Genomic DNA, 18,151 nt, shown 5'->3' with positions numbered 1-18,151 from the left:
ACACAACATTTCAATTGCCAGCGACTGGGTTGAAAGGCCGCTAACGGCGGTGATAAATCTATGCCTCAAGATTACAAGTCAACAATGCGGAATGGCATCATCGATGTTATACATACCCCATCAATGAACTGCTTTCAAAGAGAAACCCAAGTTTCAGCGAGTCTATAGGGCTACCGGTCCCGTTGTGTAGACATTATTATGTCGTACCCTATATGGGACAATGCATTGACATTCCACAGAGTAGCCCAGACACATGGCCCAAGCCAACCAACGTTATACTCAACGAGAGACTTGATGCACCTTCTGCCCCATCATAATTCTTGCTGCCGATAGGGCAAATTCGCCTACATACCGAGTAGGCACCGGGCACTGGGCACTGGGCACTGGGAAGTGGCAATAGGCTGTGTTAATTCAGCCCTGCGGGCTAATACATGAGCCTATTAAAGCTCACCTTGATTTGCGAGTTGTGCAGGGCTTGCAAGAGGACTATCCACGTGTTGCGGCCATCACGACGTTGTGCAATTTTGGATGCGAACCTCCGCAAGCCACCATCGTGAAAAACTCCAAATTAGGAAATTCGTGTATCGCCCTGCAAGATTCTGTTCCAGAGTCATGCAGACTTCTAAAAACGCGCTGGTGAGCTTAGCTAAGATTGAACCAGGGCGGGCTATTGTCCCCGGGATGCGACACCACTCTGGTTCATCTGGGCGAGTTGCCCGAAGCTAATCCAATCACCCGTAAAAGGCGTAGATCATGTCAGAGTGCATTGACACAATATTTTAGCAAGTGTTTGAGTGAATTGTGTAAAACTGCAAGAAAAGTAACAACAATCTATGTAAATCGTAAAATGTTCATGGCTGAGCGCGAGTAATCAATCAGATCGACAATAGAGCTGAGAAACGAAAAAGACAAACAAAGCCAAAAATAGCCCGCCACATTTGTCGATCCGAATAAATGTGTGGCTTGTTTATGCTTGAACAATTGGCATCCTCGTGGCTTGTCCATCAACGGGATAGTTGCTATCCCATGGTCCTAGTGGCCATGTAAGCAGAGGCTGAGCCCGTACTGGCACTAGCAACGGGCCTCACCGGACCCCTCCCCCCTGCCGAGATTGTGTAAAATGATGTAAAAAAAAAATGAGGCAAATAAATCAAGGTCGCTTTTTTTAGTTGGATTTTTGAGAGATTTTGATTTGCCGCATTGGCTGGTTGGTTCCGGACTCGGCCGAGAGACTTTTTTTTAGTTGACGGGGTAGACAAGCTTGAAACCATTGACTTCCTTGCGGCGAATCATCTCAATGCCCTCAAGGATGCCCTCGAAGCCGCCCTGCATGACCTGGGCGGGGTGGTTCTTCAGCTCACCGGCGTCCAGGCGAACCTGGGCAGCGGCGTAGAGGTCCTCGCAGAAGGAGCGGGCAGTGGCATCGGGCTCACGGCCGTAGGGCGCGGGCCACATGGAACCGCGACCCTTGACGGTCGAGCCCAGGATCCAGTCGGGCTTGACGACGCGGCGGGTGGCCTGGGTCTCGGGGAAGGGGTCGAGCGCGCAGTAGCGGCCGCCGGCGCGGCCGACGGCCTCGTAGCAGATCTTCATAGAGGAAGTGAGCGTGATGCAGTCGATGGCGTAGGCCAGAGCGTTGCCGGTGTAAGCGCGTATGTCCTTGGCGCAGGTGGGCGAGTGGTAGTCAAAGACCTTCTCAGCGCCGTAGGAGAGGACGAACTCGTCGTGGCGCGGGGAGCAGGTGGCGATGGGGCGCAGGCCGGCGTTCTTGAGCATCTGGATGGCCATGGTGCCGGTCGAGGTCGAGCCGCCGTAGACGAGGACGTACGGCCGCTTGTCGCCGGTCGCCGGGCTGGCCATGGTCGCCGGGATCTTCATGCTGTACCACAGCGCCATGCCCGCCGAGGCCAGCGAGGTGCTGATGCACGCGGCGTCGGTGAAGGACATGTCGTCGGGGATCTTGAGAGTCAGACTGGCGGGCGTCGATGCGTACTCGCAGAAAGCGCCGCCGCTGGGCCGCTTGACGTCCATGCTGTCGGCTGAGCCGAGCACCCGGTCGCCGACTTTGACGTCCTTGGCGATGGCGGAGCCGACGGCGACGACGGTGCCGGCAAAGTCAAAGCCCAGGATCGCGCCCTCGGCAGCGAAACCCTTGAACATCTTGGTGTCGACGGGGTTCAGGGCCAGCGCAGCCGTCTTGACGAGGACCGCATCAGGCTCAAGCGGGATGACGGGAACATCGCTGGCGATCTTGAGGGTGCCCTCCGAGTCGGCGGCAATAATGGCAGTCTGGGTTTGGGGGACAGCGACAGCAGCCATTGTGTGTGCGTGTGCGCGGTGTATAAGTGGGATCGGGAGAGAGGAGGGGAGTTGGAGAAGTTGGAATCCAACAGAATCAAGACTCTAGTTTATGTGAGCTTCGTTTGCGTGTCAGTATGTAATGCGTCGATAAAGTTGAAATACTTGATTGTGTAAGTGTTCGATGTTTGCGAGGTATATAGATGTAGTGATGAGGCAAAAGAAGTGAGAGGTGATGATCAAAAAAGCATTGATTCAGACTGGATTGGACGAGACATAATATACACAAGACATCTGACAGAAAGGCAAGGCAATGCTCAACTATTAAGCGGGAACCGAACAGCACTGGGCTGGTCGCTGGAAAATGCAACGGCAAACTGGACCGAGTTGTCCAAGTTGAGACTCCATCATGCCTCCCAGGGACCACAGAGCGCCGGGCCGGGGCGGTCGTGCGTGCCCTATGGAGGCACTGTACAGGTATCAAGCAGACCCAACAAGGCAAGTAAGCTCAGAAGAAGTGCTCACGAGCATGTCTTGAGCGAACTTTTCGAGACGTCTGGACGCTGTTTTGAGGTGCGTCTGACTGCCGGCAATTATGACTAGATTCTGTCGATGCGGAAAATGGGATTGGATGACGACAATAGGTAATGCGACCCCGATCGGAAAATTGGGCGTGGGGGCTGCAGCGGGAAACCCGGAAGAGGCAATTGGGGGAGGGGAGAGCACTAGGCTGAATCGAAGCAGCATACTATGTGTATGTGTGTTCAGATCTCTTGGGCTGCATACGGAAGCCCTAGCTGGAGAAGTTAGAAGACTGCTACGAAAGGGCGCTGCGGTTACCAAACGTGATGCGCACAGAGCAGGTGCGCATTAGTATGATGATTATGGGTAGCATAGAGAGTGGTGCAGAGGGGGCGACGGAGCAGGAGACTGCTGGTAGTGAGTAGTCAGCAGTAAGGTAGGTAGCTTGTCGTTCTTCATATTGTCTACTAAGACTCACATTATTTTGTGAGGGCGAAAGTCATGGATGTAAACACACATCCGATGACGAGAGTGAGATGAGGCACGTTTGGCAGCTCGTGGAGCATTGGGGTTGGTACATGAGATTGATGACTGGATGGATGGATGGATGGATGGATGAATGAATGGATAGATGCCCAAGCACTGTTGCGAGAAAAGACGCTGCAGGTTTATTACAGGAACAGGAAATGGCCGGCAGTTGACTGCAACATTGAGTGGTAGGAGAGCGCATCGCAGCAACGGTATGGCGACGGCATGGTAGCGAGATGACATGCAACTGGCTAGCTGGCGCGTGTTTGACAGATGATGGTGGCCAAGTGGGTAGTAGATGAGTCAAGCTAATGTCTCAGAAGCCAGAAAAGTCAGCCTGGGACGTCGCTAGCTACGGCTTGGTGGTGGCTCGTAGGTTGTATGCGGTATAGATGGGCTGCAGGACAATCGGGGGAGCATGGGGGGCGGGTGAAGAAGTCCGGTGAATGGGGGACGAGGTGAGAGAACAAAGGGCTGATGCAACCAGAGGCACGCTCGGTGTGTCTTAGCTCGGGTATAACATGGCGTGGGATGACTGGAGCAGGGTTATGTTGTAAACGATGAGAGCGATGTGAGGCATGACACGGGTTAGCATCGCGTAGGTTCCGGGGATACGGAACAGGGATGGAGCCAGCAAGCGGTGTCAGTATGTAGGCTATAGGGAACACTGGTTGGCAGGGGCAAGATGGGCAAGCTGGAGAATGAACTGGTAGGGCGCATGCTGGGTAATTTGTGAGTGCGGCTGATTGCTGATGAAGATGAAAAGTGCCCTGTGGAGAGTGCGCGAGTGAGTGAGAGTGAAGAGCCGACAAGGGTAATCCGCAAGATTGATTGCCCTAACTAGACAAGGCGATGCCAAGGAGGAGATCTGTTAGTGGCACCGCTTTAGCGGACGTTGGCGCTATAAGACCGCCAGAGAAGAGCCCCGAAAGCGCCCGATAACGCCGGAAGTCGCTGGTCGCTGTAGTGGCGCTGTACGTACTGGTGCTTGAATACCTAAATTACAGGGCATTGGCAGACAACATTGCGCTTAATGCGCATTCTTGTTCCCTGCGGTCCTTGCTGAAATTGATAACTAGCAATTCCGGACAACTATGATAAATACCTGTCATGGAAATAAATAAAACCAAGGTACTCGGCAAACTTTACGCCACACCCCCCCTTCAAGGCACAGCCAACAAGGAAGGGGTCCAGTGCGAGCGCCGGCAGCTAAGATCTGACTGCAAAGGACGATCCCCACCATTGCGGATGAGCTGGTGCCGTGTTAGCCGGGGAGTATGAAGAGGGTGTGTGTGTGTCTGTTGCGAGACGAGATGGCCAAGACTTGCATCGCGGGTTGTGACAAGGCTGGTTGTGCTTGTGCATGTTTCGTGTTAACAACTAACTGTAAATACGAATAGCTGGGAACAAATTTGAACAATAAATACAATAAAAAGGACCAGATTTCACAGATGATACAGCGTCATCCTACCTATCTATGTATTTGCAATCAACATGCCCGCGTCAGATGAGCACAAAATACAAAGTAATACACGCCCCAACACCCCCGGCTTCAGCCCAAACTCTCGCATTAGCCCGTATATGTATCCGTAGCGCAGTATCTATTTGTTAGCTAGTGCCTAACCATCATTCTTTCTCACCGTGAGCTCCGTCTGACCATTCACCTCGAGTCTGCTCCCATTGATCAGCACGCCATTCGCGGACCTATTAACAGTCACAGGCGCCCAACTGTCCACTTATAGCGGGCGGCCAGGCACCTTAGCGCCTGGAATCGGCGACCCCTACCAGCCCAGAGGCCTGGAACTGGGTCAGTTTCTTCATCAAGGGACCCCCCCAGGAAGAAATTCCGATACCCGTCATCATCGCCATTCATCCAGGCAACTTTTCCATCATCAATCAGCCTCCTCATCCTCCCTCATTCATTCACACCACCGTCCACCACCCGTCCGTCCGACCGCCACCCATCGTTTGCCCACCCACACTGCAACTCTTCCACGCGCGCTTCCATTTCTTTGTCAGACTCGCAGTCAACTATTTTTCTCTTGCCTTCCTTGTTGGCTTGTTTGCCCACTTGGCCCTGCCATCATCCGCCATCTTCAAGGGCCTCTCTTATTTAGATACTGCCTTTCCCGCTCGACATCTTGTCGTAGAGCTTCCTTTTTCCGTCTACTTTTCCGTCTTCTCTCGCCTTCTTTCTCCGTTTCCATTTCCATCTCCATCTCCATCTCTATCCCCACCACAGCTGCTGCTTCCCGTTTGCTGCCCTGCGACTCTACCTCCCTATTCCTTGTCCAACCATACCAATCCTACCTACCTCTCCATCCCGTTTCTCCATCCCAACGGTTTTTACTCGCTGCTTGCTCGCTTCGTCTTCTGCTACAACCTTGTCGTCTCAACGGGTAAATCTTCCTACCCCTGGTGCCTTGCGCACAGATACTCGATCATCTTGACTCGACACAAACGGCTGGCCGAAGCGATTCCACCTCGCCCACCATGGTTTACTGCGGCAGGCCGTCCACAAGTTGCAATAACTGCAGAGCCAAAAAGAGACGGGTAAGTTTGGCCACATCCCCCCCCATAAGACTTCGTCTGCCTCACTTGCATCCTCCTCTCCTCTGTTGGCGCTGGTGCGACGGGAATGTATCAACGCTGCGGGCTTCACGGCGTCGGCTTTAGCATTTGTAATGCGCCCGCCGCAATGATGCCACCAGCAACTCCTCCTTCTTTCAGCCGACCAACCAGCCGCGCAATGCAAACTCGAGACAGCAAGAAACGTAGAGTTTCATTCTGTACCACGCGCCGACAACGGGCCGACAAGAAAAGCTACGCATTTACTAATTTACAACCTCCTCGCAGTGCGATAAAGCTCACCCGGAATGCGGACAATGTCGTCGCATGGGCCAAAAGTGCCCAGGCTACCGCGACCCCTCCAGCCTGATTTTTCGCGACGAAAGCAGCCAAGTCATTGATAAGGCTCGCTCGAGAATCAACAAACGTTCCGCTCCCACTTCTCAACAAACTTCACAGCCCTCTTCCGCCCAGCGCTCGCCAGTCCCTCATCCTGCCACCGCTCCGCGCTCACAACCCTCGCCGCACCAGTTCCCCCCGCAAAAGATGTCCAGCGTCGAGGATATGCTCGGCGACATGGGCGACGGCATGTTTGCCAACAATTCATTCAACTTTGACCTACTCGGCTTCAACACGCCCTTCAACACGGATGGCGGTCTATTTAGCCTAGCCACGGACAACTCCGACGCCATCATGACGGGCACGGATTCTACCAGCGCCAGCGCCATCAATTCAGGTGCCGCCTCTGCCGTTGATGTACCCCGCGACACGGTTGGCCGTAGCTCCTCGGCTGGAATGGAGCTTGCCCCCACTGCTGCCTCGCCTGGTGGCTCTAGCCAGGACGGTAGCATCCAGCGCCCGCTGTCATTGCCGCTGGACATGATCGGCCTCGACTTTTTTCTCACACACTACGTGGTCCATCAGTCGGGTCCATCGTCGGGCTTTCTTGACTATGTGGTGACTATTTTGGCGCGCGAAGAGGGCCATGAGTTGCTAGAAGGCGCCGTCCTTGCCGTTGGCTTCGCTGGCCTGGCACGCACCACCAAGCAGACCGACCTAATGTGTCGCTCCATCATGATGTACACGCGGACCATGGAGCGTGTCAACCGTGCCCTAGCCGACCCTGTGGCTGCGCGCCGCGACAGCACGATTGTCACGGTGCTTGTTTTGGCCCTTTACGAGTTTAGCAAGGCTTCCCTAGATGGCTGGAAGCAGCACATTGACGGTGCCGTCTCCTTACTCAACGTCCGCGGCAAGGCTCAGTTTACCACGCCCACCGGTCTGCAAATATTCAAAGATGTCTTTACACAGCTCCTCACCAACTGCTTGCGCGTGGGTGTACCCATACCCTCCAGCCTGCGTATGCTGCGCACTGAAGCATCCAAGGCCTTTTCCGTCTCAGACCCTTACTGGATTGCCGCCAGTGCCATGGTCGAGCTCCTCGACCTATACCACCAGATCTCCCCTGGCGGTTACAGCTACATCAACCACAACCACAACGCGCCCATCCCTGGCAACTCATCATCCTCAGCCACATCCGCTTCCTCTTCCAACTCGGCCAACAAAAAGGCTGCGCTCAATCTATCCATTGAAGATTTGGAGCGCTACCTGTCACAAGCTCTCGACCTTGACTACCGTCTAGAGAGTAGCTTTGCCGAATGTCAACCGGAATGGTGCTACGCCATTATGCCGAACCCGCCGCTCGCGGCCCTCGACACGTCACGTTTCCACGGTGAAGTGCATCACCTTTATCACGACGTCTACATTGCCAATGTTTGGAACAGAATGCGCACATGCCGCATTCTGGCCAACCATGCGATCGGATATCTGCTCCTGCGCGGTGCCAATATTGACCCCAACTGGTTCTTCTCAAACAACTACGTCGATCGTCTCCAGGCTGTCTCTAAGACCATGGCGCTCGTCCGTGCTGATCTGCTGGCTTCGGTACCTCAACTCATGGGCTATGTGACTTCGCTAGCTCAGCAGCAGGTGCAGCATGAGCAGCAAATGTACCGTCCCAAGGGCATGACCCCCGTGGCGACGTCAGACTCTGGCATCGACGTTGGAGATGCTACCTCCCCGCCCTACTCCCCCACCTCCATTTTCGGATCGTCAGAGCCCGTCAGTGGCTATACGGGCTCGGCCGCCGGCGCGTACTTTGCAACCTGGGTGCTCCTTACTGTGGGCTGCATGCACAGCCTGACGGACGAGACTCGTGCCTGGACGGTGAATCAGCTAAAGCGTATTAGCACGCAGGCCGGCTTTACGCAGGCCGATGACTTTGCCAAGTTTATTGAGCACCACAACCTTCGCCCTCCTCTGAAATAGAGGCTTTCTTCCCTTCTCTTACAAGCTTTCTTCTTCGCATACTTGCTTCTTGCACATGGCACGGATAGACTATTTTTGTACATATTCTCTACATGGCGTTTTGGGGTTGGACAGCCTGTGGCGGCTTACTGGGCTTTGATCTACATGTCAGTGACCACTCATATGACATTTGTTTTCTCGCGACACTGGATACATATTCTATTTCTATTTGACTCGCCGATGTAAGGCGCAGTTATCTACATCATTTCTCTCGGCAAAATGACGTCTCCACAAGAAAATTAATGCATATTTGACAGCGGCCCATGTCGCCTCTTCCGCGAAGGAACGGCGACTTACAGCGCCGATCCCTGCACCTTTCGAAGCTAGTTGACTATCTACTACCAATTGTGGTGGTTTCGGTGGTGTTGAGTTGCGCCCGTGGCATGCTGCTTGTACCTCAATAGTCAACTCCGACAATTCGTACCTTCCAAACCCGTTTTTAGCAGAAAGCCTGCGCTGGCGCTGCTTTTACCTGAGCACAGAAGGGTTGCATAGAAGCCAGGCGCTGCTTTACGTGAGTCGAGGCCGAGTATCTCTTGACTATACTTCACGACTGCTTCATCGAGAACGTTCGGCAACATTGAGAAATCGATAGTCTGCTCATTCAGACGCTCGCCAGCAGCGTCATCAACGGTAGCGGATTGATCATTCACATCGCTATCGTTGGCATCGCTATCATCGGCATCGCTATCGTCGCTGGCTTCGAGATTATCCTGGTCATCTTGGCGACTGAGCGTCTCATCGATGTCCTGCTCGACTGAGATAATGGACAATAGCTGGTGCAATGCATCCGTTGAGGTGCTGAGGACAGTCTCGGCGTAGCTTTCTTCCTGGTCCTTGCCGAGGGTCGCGACTTATTGTTGGTGGCTCTTGGAGCCCTTCCTTCCTTGATATCGTAATCTTGGAGATGTGACCCCCATGGGCGTAGGGGACCCTCGTCGCCCGCTCGCTTCCGTTTGCGAGTTGGCGATATCTCAACCTGCACCTCGATGGATAGAGGTCGTGGGAAGGGGTCGCAATTGCTCCAGTGCGGCTTCCAGGAAGGGAAAGGACGCTTTCCGTGGATACCGATGAGTCCCTTACCTTTCTAGTATTAAGTAATAATTTAAGCGGGGGCATTAGGATGAGTTACATGCGCTTGTCGATAATAGCTAGACAGGCCAATCAAAACCATGCACACCTAATAGAAGAGGGCATTGCCCCACCAAACATTGCTGTGACTCGCTTCCGCCGTCTTCGGAGCTGCGTCCACAAAACCTCGATAGCTCGTCCCCGCGCAACAACAACATTTTGTCGAGATATATCTATCAGTCACTTCCAGCATTAACGTCTTGTGTTGTCCACGAAACTTCGAACAGCATTCATCATGGCTCCTGAACGTGTTTGCCTGTAAGTCATTTTCCCACTCAATTGTTTTGGTTCGAGCCAGCTAACTGACCCTTGTCCAGTGCCTACTCTGGCGGTGAGTTGAGAGCTCCAGAAGCGATATCATCAACATCAACATCAGATATTCTGACCAATGGACAGGCCTGGATACTTCCACTATTCTCAAGTACTGCGCCCTATGTCTTGCTTTCTGACGGATTGCGGCAAGGAGAAGACTTCGACGTTGTCAAGTCTTCGAGCTCGGGGTGGAGCCGACAATCATCGAAGATGTGGGATTATTTAACAAGAGCTGACCAACGACTCTTAGGTGGCTCGTCCTTCAAGGCTATGAGGTCGTGTGTTTCCTCGGCGACTGCGGCCAGGAGGAAGACTTCGATGCCGTCAAGGCCAAGGCGCTGAAGCTCGGCGCTGAGAAGATGATCATCGAGAACGTCCAGCAGGAGCTGATTGACGACTTGGTGTGGCCCGCCATCCAGTGTAAGTCTTCACTGGATTTTTATGGTAATGCAGCGGGTTTACTAACGGAATCCACCAGGCAACGCTATCTATGAAGGACAATGTAAGACGGTTCACCTCGGACGCTCTTCGATGACATCGCTAATGCCCTGAAGACCTTCTTGGCACAAGCCTAGCCCGGCCGGTATTGGCCAGGGCAATGGTGCAAGTTGCGAAGGATAACAACTGCACGATCCTCAGCCATGGATGTAAGTTTTCTTGGTTCAACTGGCTTCATTACTGTTCGATCCAGTCGCTAACACGTGACTCTAACCCTAGGCACCGGTAAGGGCAACGAGTAAGTCCTGATCATGATCCCGATACATATGTTGTCGCCCTCTGTCGCTATTGCACCGTACTCACTTCCTTATTCTAGCCAAGTCCGCTTCGAGCTGGCTTGGAAGGCATGTGACCCCAAGATGAAGGTTCTGGCCCCCTGGCGCATCCCTGCGTTCTTCAACCGATTCCAGTAAGCCTCCTTTTGTGTTCACTACTGCATATTCAAGCTAATCATTCCGCAGGGGACGTGCCGATCTTCTCAAGTTCGCCGAGGAGCAGAAAATCCCCGTCAGCTCCACTCCCAAGGCCCCCTGGTCTATGGACGACAACATCATCGTATGCATGAAAGGTCCCATTGCTTCTTCGTTATACTAACTATCGATCCGACAGCACTGCTCATATGAGGCCGGTGTAAGTCCTCCTACGGGAACACCTCTTTTTGCGCCCTGTTGACCCTGAACTTGCTAGATTCTCGAGCAAACAGACATGGAGCCCCCGAAGGACATGTGGAAGCGCACAGTTGGTGAGGCGAATCAGCCTACACGCTTCTAGATTTTGCGCTAATGCCTCTCCAAAGATCCCCTAGACGCTCCCGATAAGCCCACTCGCTTCACCGTCCACTTTGCTGAAGGTGTTCCCGTTAAGCTTGAAGTTGGGGGCAAGGCCGTTACTGGCTCCTTGGAGATCTTCAAAGAGGCGAACGAGTTGGGCCGTGCCAACGGTATGATTGCGAACCGAAGGGCCTTCAAGCGAGTACTGACGTAGTCAAAGGTATTGGACGCGAGGATATCGTCGAGTCCAGGTTCATCGGTAAGCCTACTCTCGGGGAACTCTAACTTCAGGCCGCGATTGCTAATTACTTATTTCAGGATTAAAATCCCGTGGTTGCTACGGTCAGTCGCGTTTATTTCCTTGCTTTTCTAATGATTTGTTGTTGGGGACGTCTTTCAGGTTGCGAGTGCATTGTTGATATTTTGGTGTGCGCGGCTAGCGACGTAGATCATGGCCGCGTCGCTGGCGACACCTGTTCCGCTCTCCCCCATGCACTTTGACAGGATGTTCTAACCTTGTATGCAGATACCCCCGGCCTGACTATTTTGCGCAAGCTGCATCAAAACCTGGAGGTAAGTTGTCACCTCCTTGAGCACTGGATTGGCTCATGCTGCAGTGTTTGATATCCCTTGATGCGATTCCAGAGTCGTCTCTTGGGCCGAAATCCTCTTGCCGTTTACAAGCGGGGCTGCCCCAAGATCCCTCGAAAACCTAAAGGGCTCAAGCTATTGGCCAAAGCAGCTGGACCTCAGCCCCTGAGGCCCATGGCTTCTGCAGTCCGGCTTTTCTCGTGGCAGTCTTGACCAGCGCTCTGGGCTTGTGCCGTTGCCCATTGCAATACAATACCAACCCAGGGAGTCAAGAGTCACCTGAGCATGAGCCAATCCAAACACTCCAAATTTAATAAGTATAGGACTCCAGTTAACGATTGCTCAGGGTCTCGTGATGGATAGCAAAGTGCGCATCATTCGCGACCGTCTCTCGGATGACTGGGCGCAATGTATCTACAACGCGAGTAACCCCTTCTCTTCAAGCTCTGTTGAATTGGACATTGCTGACATCTTTTTAGGGAATGTACTTTACGCCTGAGCGCGAGTTCGTTCAGCAGTCGATCTCTATCAGCCAGAAGCAGGTTGATGGCAAGGTTGAAGCTCTGGCATACAAGGGCAACGTTATCATCGTTGGCCGCTCCAGCGAGACATCCAATCTCTACAGCGAAGAAGAGAGCAGCATGGTAAGTACCTGAAGAGGACCACTTCGGATCAAAACTAACAGAAGAAATGCAGGACACTCTTGATATGGATTGGAGTGTCGAAGACACAACTGGGTTCATCAACGTGAATGCTATTCGCATCGCCAAGTATGGCGAGCGCAAGATCAGGGATGGCGAGCCCCTTTCCAAGCGTAAGTAGACAGACTTGGGATGCTAGCCTTCCAGCGCTGCAGAAGCTTTTGGTAGACGGGGGAAGATCGGCGAGAAATGGAATGGCTAATGTTGTGCTTGGAAATGACGAGTACTAGAAACAATAAGAAAAGCTCATGTGTAATACCTTCTTCAATGTTACCTACGCAGGTTGTGGGCAAAAGCCCTGCGATAACTCATTGTCCGACCGTCAGTTTTCGTGATATACTACCAATGTATTTGAATCAAAGGAAAAGGAAAAGGCCATTTAATAGATAGAAGAAATTCAAATCCTGTGTACGAAAAAGACAAAGAAGATTCGTTTCTATAAAAGTCCGGCCGCCATCGGTCTCCTTGCAGTCAGTTCAGTTCGTGTACTTGACTTGGCAACACATCACCCCAGCATACCGAGTATCTAGCTCCAATTTTCGCTTGCCTCCCTCTTCACACACTAACATAGGTATCATGCAGAGACGTCCATGGGCTCGGCTGCCGAAGGGCCGTCACCAACGTCAGGCTCAGCCTTGACCAGCAGTGCGGCCAGGTCAAACTCGGCATCCGGGTCGTTGAGGATGCGGACGAGGCTGGCCTCGAGGGCGGCGTTGAGGCCGCGGGCCCAGTCTTTGGACATGAATTCGTACCCGGGCCAGGTGGGCACGTACGAGCAGCGGATGCGCAGCTGCTCGTCGGGCCGGTCAAAGCCCTGCCAGAGCTCCATGAGCAGCGGGTAGCCGGTGAAGGTCTCCTGCCAGGGGGGCAGGAGGTTCTCCTCGCGATTGAAGCCGGGCAGGTCGTCGACGGCAGCAGCGCCGGAAGGGGAGGTTGGGGGAGGCTTGGGGTAGGCCTGCAGGATGATGGAGCTGTCCAGGCGGCGGCCCGTCTTGGCGAAGTCGACGGTGGTGCAGGGCATCTGGGCGTGCGGCATCTGCTCGACGTGCTCGGCGAGCATGTGGCGGACGGCGTCGCGGTGCGTCATGCGCGGCGCGGCGGCGGCCTTGTAGTTGATGTAGGCGGGGAGCGTCTCGAGCATGAGGGCGACGCAATCGAGCGACGCGGGCGTCTGGCGGCCGTGGATGACGGTGCCGAACTGCACCTCGACGTCCTCGGAGAGGCTGCCGCTGGCGTCAAGCTTGGCGACGGTCTGCGCCAGCGCCATCGAGTAGGCGGCCTGGGCGACGGCCAGCGCCGAGTGCAGGCCGTGTCGGCGCGTCATTTCGTTGAGGTCGTCAAGGCTGAGGCTCGAGAGGAGCGTCTCACATGCGACATCGCCGTTGCGGAACGACTCGGGGAACTCGCCCGGCGCCGGCAACGCGCGGTCGCCGAACTTGAACCAGCCGGCACCAGCACGCTCGCGCATCCAGTACAGGCTCGTCTCGAGCCAGTCACCGCTGTAGTGCGCCTCGATGGGAAGGCGCACGCCCTGCGGGCACTTGGTCGCGATGCCGGCGACGCTGGCCGGGTCCGCGTACGCGCGCGCAATCTCGCGCCGCAACACCTCGAGGCTGACACCGTCGTAGATCATGTGGAACAGCGACCAGATCATGACGCAGTGCTCGCGCGCCTCGTCGTAGACGAACGTGACGACCGCACCGGGCTGGTCCAGGCTCAGCACCTCGTAGGCCGACTTCTGCGCCTGCTCGATGGTCTTGGTCCACAGGCTGTCGGGCCGCTCGTCGTGCGCGGAGCAGATGATGCGCACGACGGGCAGCGCGGCGCGCGGCGAGTCCCGGGTCAGGACGACCTGCGCGAACGGCGTGAGCGGGTGCTCGACTGGGCAGGTGACGGTGCGGAAGGCGTCGTGCTCGCCGAGCACGGCGAGCACGGCGGCCTCGAAGCGGTCCAGGTCAAAGGTCGGCGGCACCTTGTAGGGGAAGTGCTCGATGTACGGCTTGGTGAGGCCCAGCTCGTCGACGCACTCTTGGAAGAAGGCGACCATGCGCGTCTGCATGCCGGTCGCGGGCAGCACGTGTGCAATCTCCTCGGCGGGGACGCCGAGGCCGGCAACGCACTGCGGGAGGCACTGGGCCTCAAAGTGCTTGAGCTTGGCGACGAGCGGGAGGAAGAGGAGCTCCTCCTCGTCCTCGATCTCGATCGGGCCGTCGTCGATCTCGGCGGCGGCGGAGTCCTGGGCGGCGGCGGCTTGCAGGGCGACGATGCGTTTGGCGAGGGCGTCGAGGCTGTTGCCGACCATGATGTCGTTGAGCGTGAGGCCCTCAACCTCGTACTCGCGCAGGGCCTGCAGGACGCGCATGCCCTGGAGACTGTCGATGCCCCAAGTATACAGCGGCACGGTAGCGTCGGCGGACGTGGCCGCATCTCCGATGACGGAGGCGATGGTGGCGACGATGAGCTCGCGGACGCTGTCCTCGCTGGTAAAGTCCACCGTCATCTTGGCGGCCTCGGCAGCCGCCGGGACCGGCGCGGAAGCGCCCAACGCTTCCTGCGCCCACTTCTGGAGCACCTTGCGGTCGACCTTGCCGCTGGCCGTGCGCGGGAGCTCCGCGAGCACCGTGTAGTCGCTCGGTCGCATCCAGGTCGGCATGGTGCGGTCCGCGACGTCGCGGCAGTCGGCGATGGCCAGCTCGCGAGCCTCGGGCGAGTCAGTCGCCTCGGCGAGCGAGATGTAGGCGACGAGCTGGGCCTTGCCGAGGACGACGGTGGCGACCTCGCGGACGCGCTCGGAGCGGGCGACGCCGGACTCGATCTCGCTCAGCTCCACGCGGCGGCCGTTGAGCTTGACCTGCTCCATGCTGAGGCGGCCGAGGATCTCGACCTTGGGCCGGCCGTCGGCGGCCCAGACGATGCGGCTGCGGTCGCCCGTCTTGTACACGGGGCCGAGCCCGAGCTTGCTGCCGTCCTTGAAGGCCGCGTTGGTCTCCTTGGGCCGGTTCAGGTAGCCGAAGCCGACCTGCGGGCCGATGATGGCCAGCTCGCCCGTCAGTGGCGACGGCGTCTCGACAAGCTCGTCCGAGTTGGGGTCGACGATGACGATGCCGGCGCAGCGGAGGCAGTCGCCGATGACGGAGCCGCGCGTAGTGACGGCCGACTCCTCCGTGGCCACGGCCATGGTGGCCTCGGTCGGGCCGTAGATGTTGATCAGGTGGCGCTGGGGCTCTCCTGGCCCGCGGAGCGAGTCGTGGGAGAAGTTGTCGATGGTGTACTTGTTGAGCAGCTCGCCACCGACGACCAGCGTGGTCAGCGAGGGCACTTTAGCCGGGCGCAGCAGCGTGGCCAGGCTGGGCACGGTGAAGATGGTGTTGGCCTGGAAGAGCTTGATGGTGCGCTCAATGTCAGTCAGCATGAGTGTGCGCTCGGCGACGCAGAGCGTGCCGGCGTTGCCGAGCGTGACGAAGATCTCGATGAGGCTGAGGTCGAACGTCGGCATGGCGAACTGCAGCCAGCGCAGCGCCGGGCCGACGGCCAGGTGCGGGAATGCCTCGTCGTGGCCGCCGATGGCGCAGCAGGCCGAGATGTGCGAGATGAGCACGCCCTTGGGCTTGCCGGTCGAGCCGCTGGTGTACAGGATGTAAGCGAGGTCCTCTTCCTTGGGCGTCCGGGGTTGCGCCGGCGCGAGGGACTCGACGGGCCGGTCGGCGCGCCAGGCCGACAGGTTGGCCATGTCGACCCAGACAATGTTCCGCAGGAACTCGGCGATGTGCGGCTCCGCGGCGTCGATGGCCAGGCCCGGGAACGGATTCGCCCCCAGGCCAAGCACGACGGGCGCCTCGATGTCCTCGAGGATGACCTGGACGCGCTCGGGGGGCGCGTCGAGCGGGAGCGGGCAGAAAGCGCCGCCGGCCTTCATGATGCCCATGTAGCCAGCGTAGAGCTGCGGGCAGCCGGGCAGGTAGAGCGGCACGATGCGCTGGCCGTTGAAGGGCTTGTGCCAGACGACTTTGGTCTCGAGAATGTGCAGCTCCTTCATCAGGTCCTCGGCGAGCGCGTGAACTTCGCCGTACGTCCACTTCTCGATGCTGCCGGAGGCGTCGGCGATGTACTCGATGCACGAGCTGTCGGGAGACTCGGCCGCGCGGCGCTCAAAGGCGCTGTGGAAGAGCGCGGGGCAGTCGGCCTCGCTGGCGTAGAGCGCGAGGTCGCTCTTGAGCAGCGGCGGGCGGCTGATCATGGTGGGCGGGCCATTTTGGCGGCACGAGAACGGCTCGGCCCTGTTCACGGACGGGTCGGCGGAGGGCTCGGGGGCGAGGTAGCGAGCAGCGAGCTCGAGGAGGTGGGTGGTAGATTGCGCGTGGCCGTTGCGGACGTCGACAAAGAGCTGAAGATCGGCGACGTTGACCTTTTCAGTAGGGCACACTGCGAGGACAAAGGTCTAGAAAGGAGAACGGTCAGACGAGGTGCAAACGGAAAATTGCTTGGCATATGCACAGTGAAGGAAGCTGCATTGAAGCTGCAGCCATAGACCACCACAGCTCGCTTCTTCTTACTTACACTAGATAGCTGCTTGGGAACTTTTGAGGCGCTCTCGGGTCCAATGATTTGAATCTCAAAATCGAGAAGCCCGTCGGCAATTGGAGCTGTGAGGGGCGAGGAAGAAATTGCTATGTTATCGGAAGAGAAGGATCGCAGTTGCTCGTTGATGCCAGGCGCCTTGGCCGTGACCAGCAGACGCTCGGAGCCGACATGGGCTGTGAAGGCGGCGTCTTCCAAGTCGGACACGGCGAGGACAAAGGCACCAAACGCCTTGAGCAAGGCATCGTTGGAAGCGAGTACCGGGGTCAATTGGCGGGACACTTGGTTATAGTCTGAGGGCGCCTCGTAGTGGCCGTCCTCGAGATTGCGAAAGGTAATGTCGAAGAAGGGCAGCTTGGTGCGGGGGAGACTGTTGATCTCTGGCGCCGCCATGGTGATGAAGTATGACTGATTTTATAAAGACACGCAGGATGAGGCTGGATAAGTGTATGTAGGTAGCTGTGATCAGATAACGGAGAGACAGGGCTTGTTAGAATAATGAGTGAATGAACAAAATGGGAGGAAGCCAATGTCGATGGTAGCGGCGTCCTCTATATTGTTCACCTCAAAAATAGAGTACCATTACTCTCATCAGCTACTCATCAGCTATGCACGAATCTCACGCGCAGCAGCCCAGAATCTTTTTAAGGCACTGGTCTGTTGACTCAATTACGGCCCTTTCTGTTTACGGTCCTGTAATACGCAGCTTTCCGCGGGCCCTTTTCCGTAAGACCACCATCTGATCCATCAATTTCGCAATGAAACCATAATAATAATGTCCATGACAAGCACGTTCCGAGGCAGAAGGGGTCAGGGATGGTCTGTGTCGATGCTCACGCTGTAGGGAGACTGCGCCGGCCCGCGCAGGGCCTCTCCTCGTTGGCCCTGGTCCGTCGTCGGGCTTACATTTGCTTACACCGGGGGAACCGACCGGATGCTTTATTAGGCGAAAAGAGGTGAGACGGTATAAGCACAACTTGCGGCTACCCAAGTTGGGCGCTGTGGGACTGCAGCTCTTGATTGTGCCGTCCCGCGCGCCAAGGATGAAAGATCTTCAGCACTATGGGTGTGGTTGATGCAGGCTGTGCCCTTATATTACAGACTCGAGTCTCCCTCGCTGGTAATCGGCGGACATGGTTGCAACGTGGGTTGGTTGTGGACACTACCTGGAGAGGCAGACAGACAGACTCCAACCTACAAGGGTGCTACCACTGATTTGCTTTTTTATTTTTTATTTTATTTTATTTGTATTTTTATTTTCTTAAAAAAAACGCCATAAGCAATGAA

General features: G+C 56.1%; 4 protein-coding genes across 4 annotated transcripts; 2 read left to right on the top strand and 2 right to left on the bottom strand.

Annotated features, from left to right (window-relative positions):
• Nucleotides 1-1,239: 1,239 nt before the first annotated feature.
• ISF_03227 (Alcohol dehydrogenase superfamily, zinc-type) lies at nucleotides 1,240-2,319 on the bottom strand (the record flags this gene model as incomplete). The annotated part of the gene is made up of 1 exon (XM_018846833.1): nucleotides 1,240-2,319. One exon carries the CDS (start codon nucleotides 2,317-2,319, stop codon nucleotides 1,240-1,242), a length of 1,080 nt encoding a protein of 359 aa, XP_018705722.1.
• A 3,924-nt stretch (nucleotides 2,320-6,243) lies between these two features.
• On the top strand, nucleotides 6,244-8,244 carry ISF_03226 (hypothetical protein; the record flags this gene model as incomplete). Its single annotated transcript, XM_018846832.1, has 1 exon — nucleotides 6,244-8,244. One exon carries the CDS (start codon nucleotides 6,244-6,246, stop codon nucleotides 8,242-8,244), a length of 2,001 nt encoding a protein of 666 aa, XP_018705721.1.
• A 1,405-nt stretch (nucleotides 8,245-9,649) lies between these two features.
• ISF_03225 (Argininosuccinate synthase) lies at nucleotides 9,650-12,407 on the top strand (the record flags this gene model as incomplete). The annotated part of the gene is made up of 16 exons (XM_018846831.1): nucleotides 9,650-9,672; nucleotides 9,732-9,745; nucleotides 9,811-9,835; nucleotides 9,977-10,146; nucleotides 10,205-10,228; nucleotides 10,281-10,373; nucleotides 10,444-10,462; nucleotides 10,541-10,633; nucleotides 10,686-10,779; nucleotides 10,834-10,854; nucleotides 10,912-10,966; nucleotides 11,021-11,164; nucleotides 11,215-11,253; nucleotides 11,521-11,567; nucleotides 12,065-12,229; nucleotides 12,282-12,407. The coding sequence occupies 16 exons, from the start codon at nucleotides 9,650-9,652 to the stop codon at nucleotides 12,405-12,407; spliced, it is 1,152 nt and encodes a 383-aa protein (XP_018705720.1).
• Nucleotides 12,408-12,860: 453 nt separating this feature from the next.
• On the bottom strand, nucleotides 12,861-17,257 carry ISF_03224 (AMP-dependent synthetase/ligase; the record flags this gene model as incomplete). Its single annotated transcript, XM_018846830.1, has 2 exons — nucleotides 12,861-16,724; nucleotides 16,844-17,257. 2 exons carry the CDS (start codon nucleotides 17,255-17,257, stop codon nucleotides 12,861-12,863), a joined length of 4,278 nt encoding a protein of 1,425 aa, XP_018705719.1.
• Between the last annotated feature and the right edge of the window lie 894 nt (nucleotides 17,258-18,151).

The sequence above is a fragment of the Cordyceps fumosorosea genome (genome assembly GCF_001636725.1).
Source record: "Cordyceps fumosorosea ARSEF 2679 chromosome Unknown scaffold_6, whole genome shotgun sequence".
Taxonomy (NCBI): Eukaryota; Fungi; Ascomycota; class Sordariomycetes; order Hypocreales; family Cordycipitaceae; genus Cordyceps; species Cordyceps fumosorosea.
This window is presented reverse-complemented; position numbering and strand designations above follow the sequence as displayed.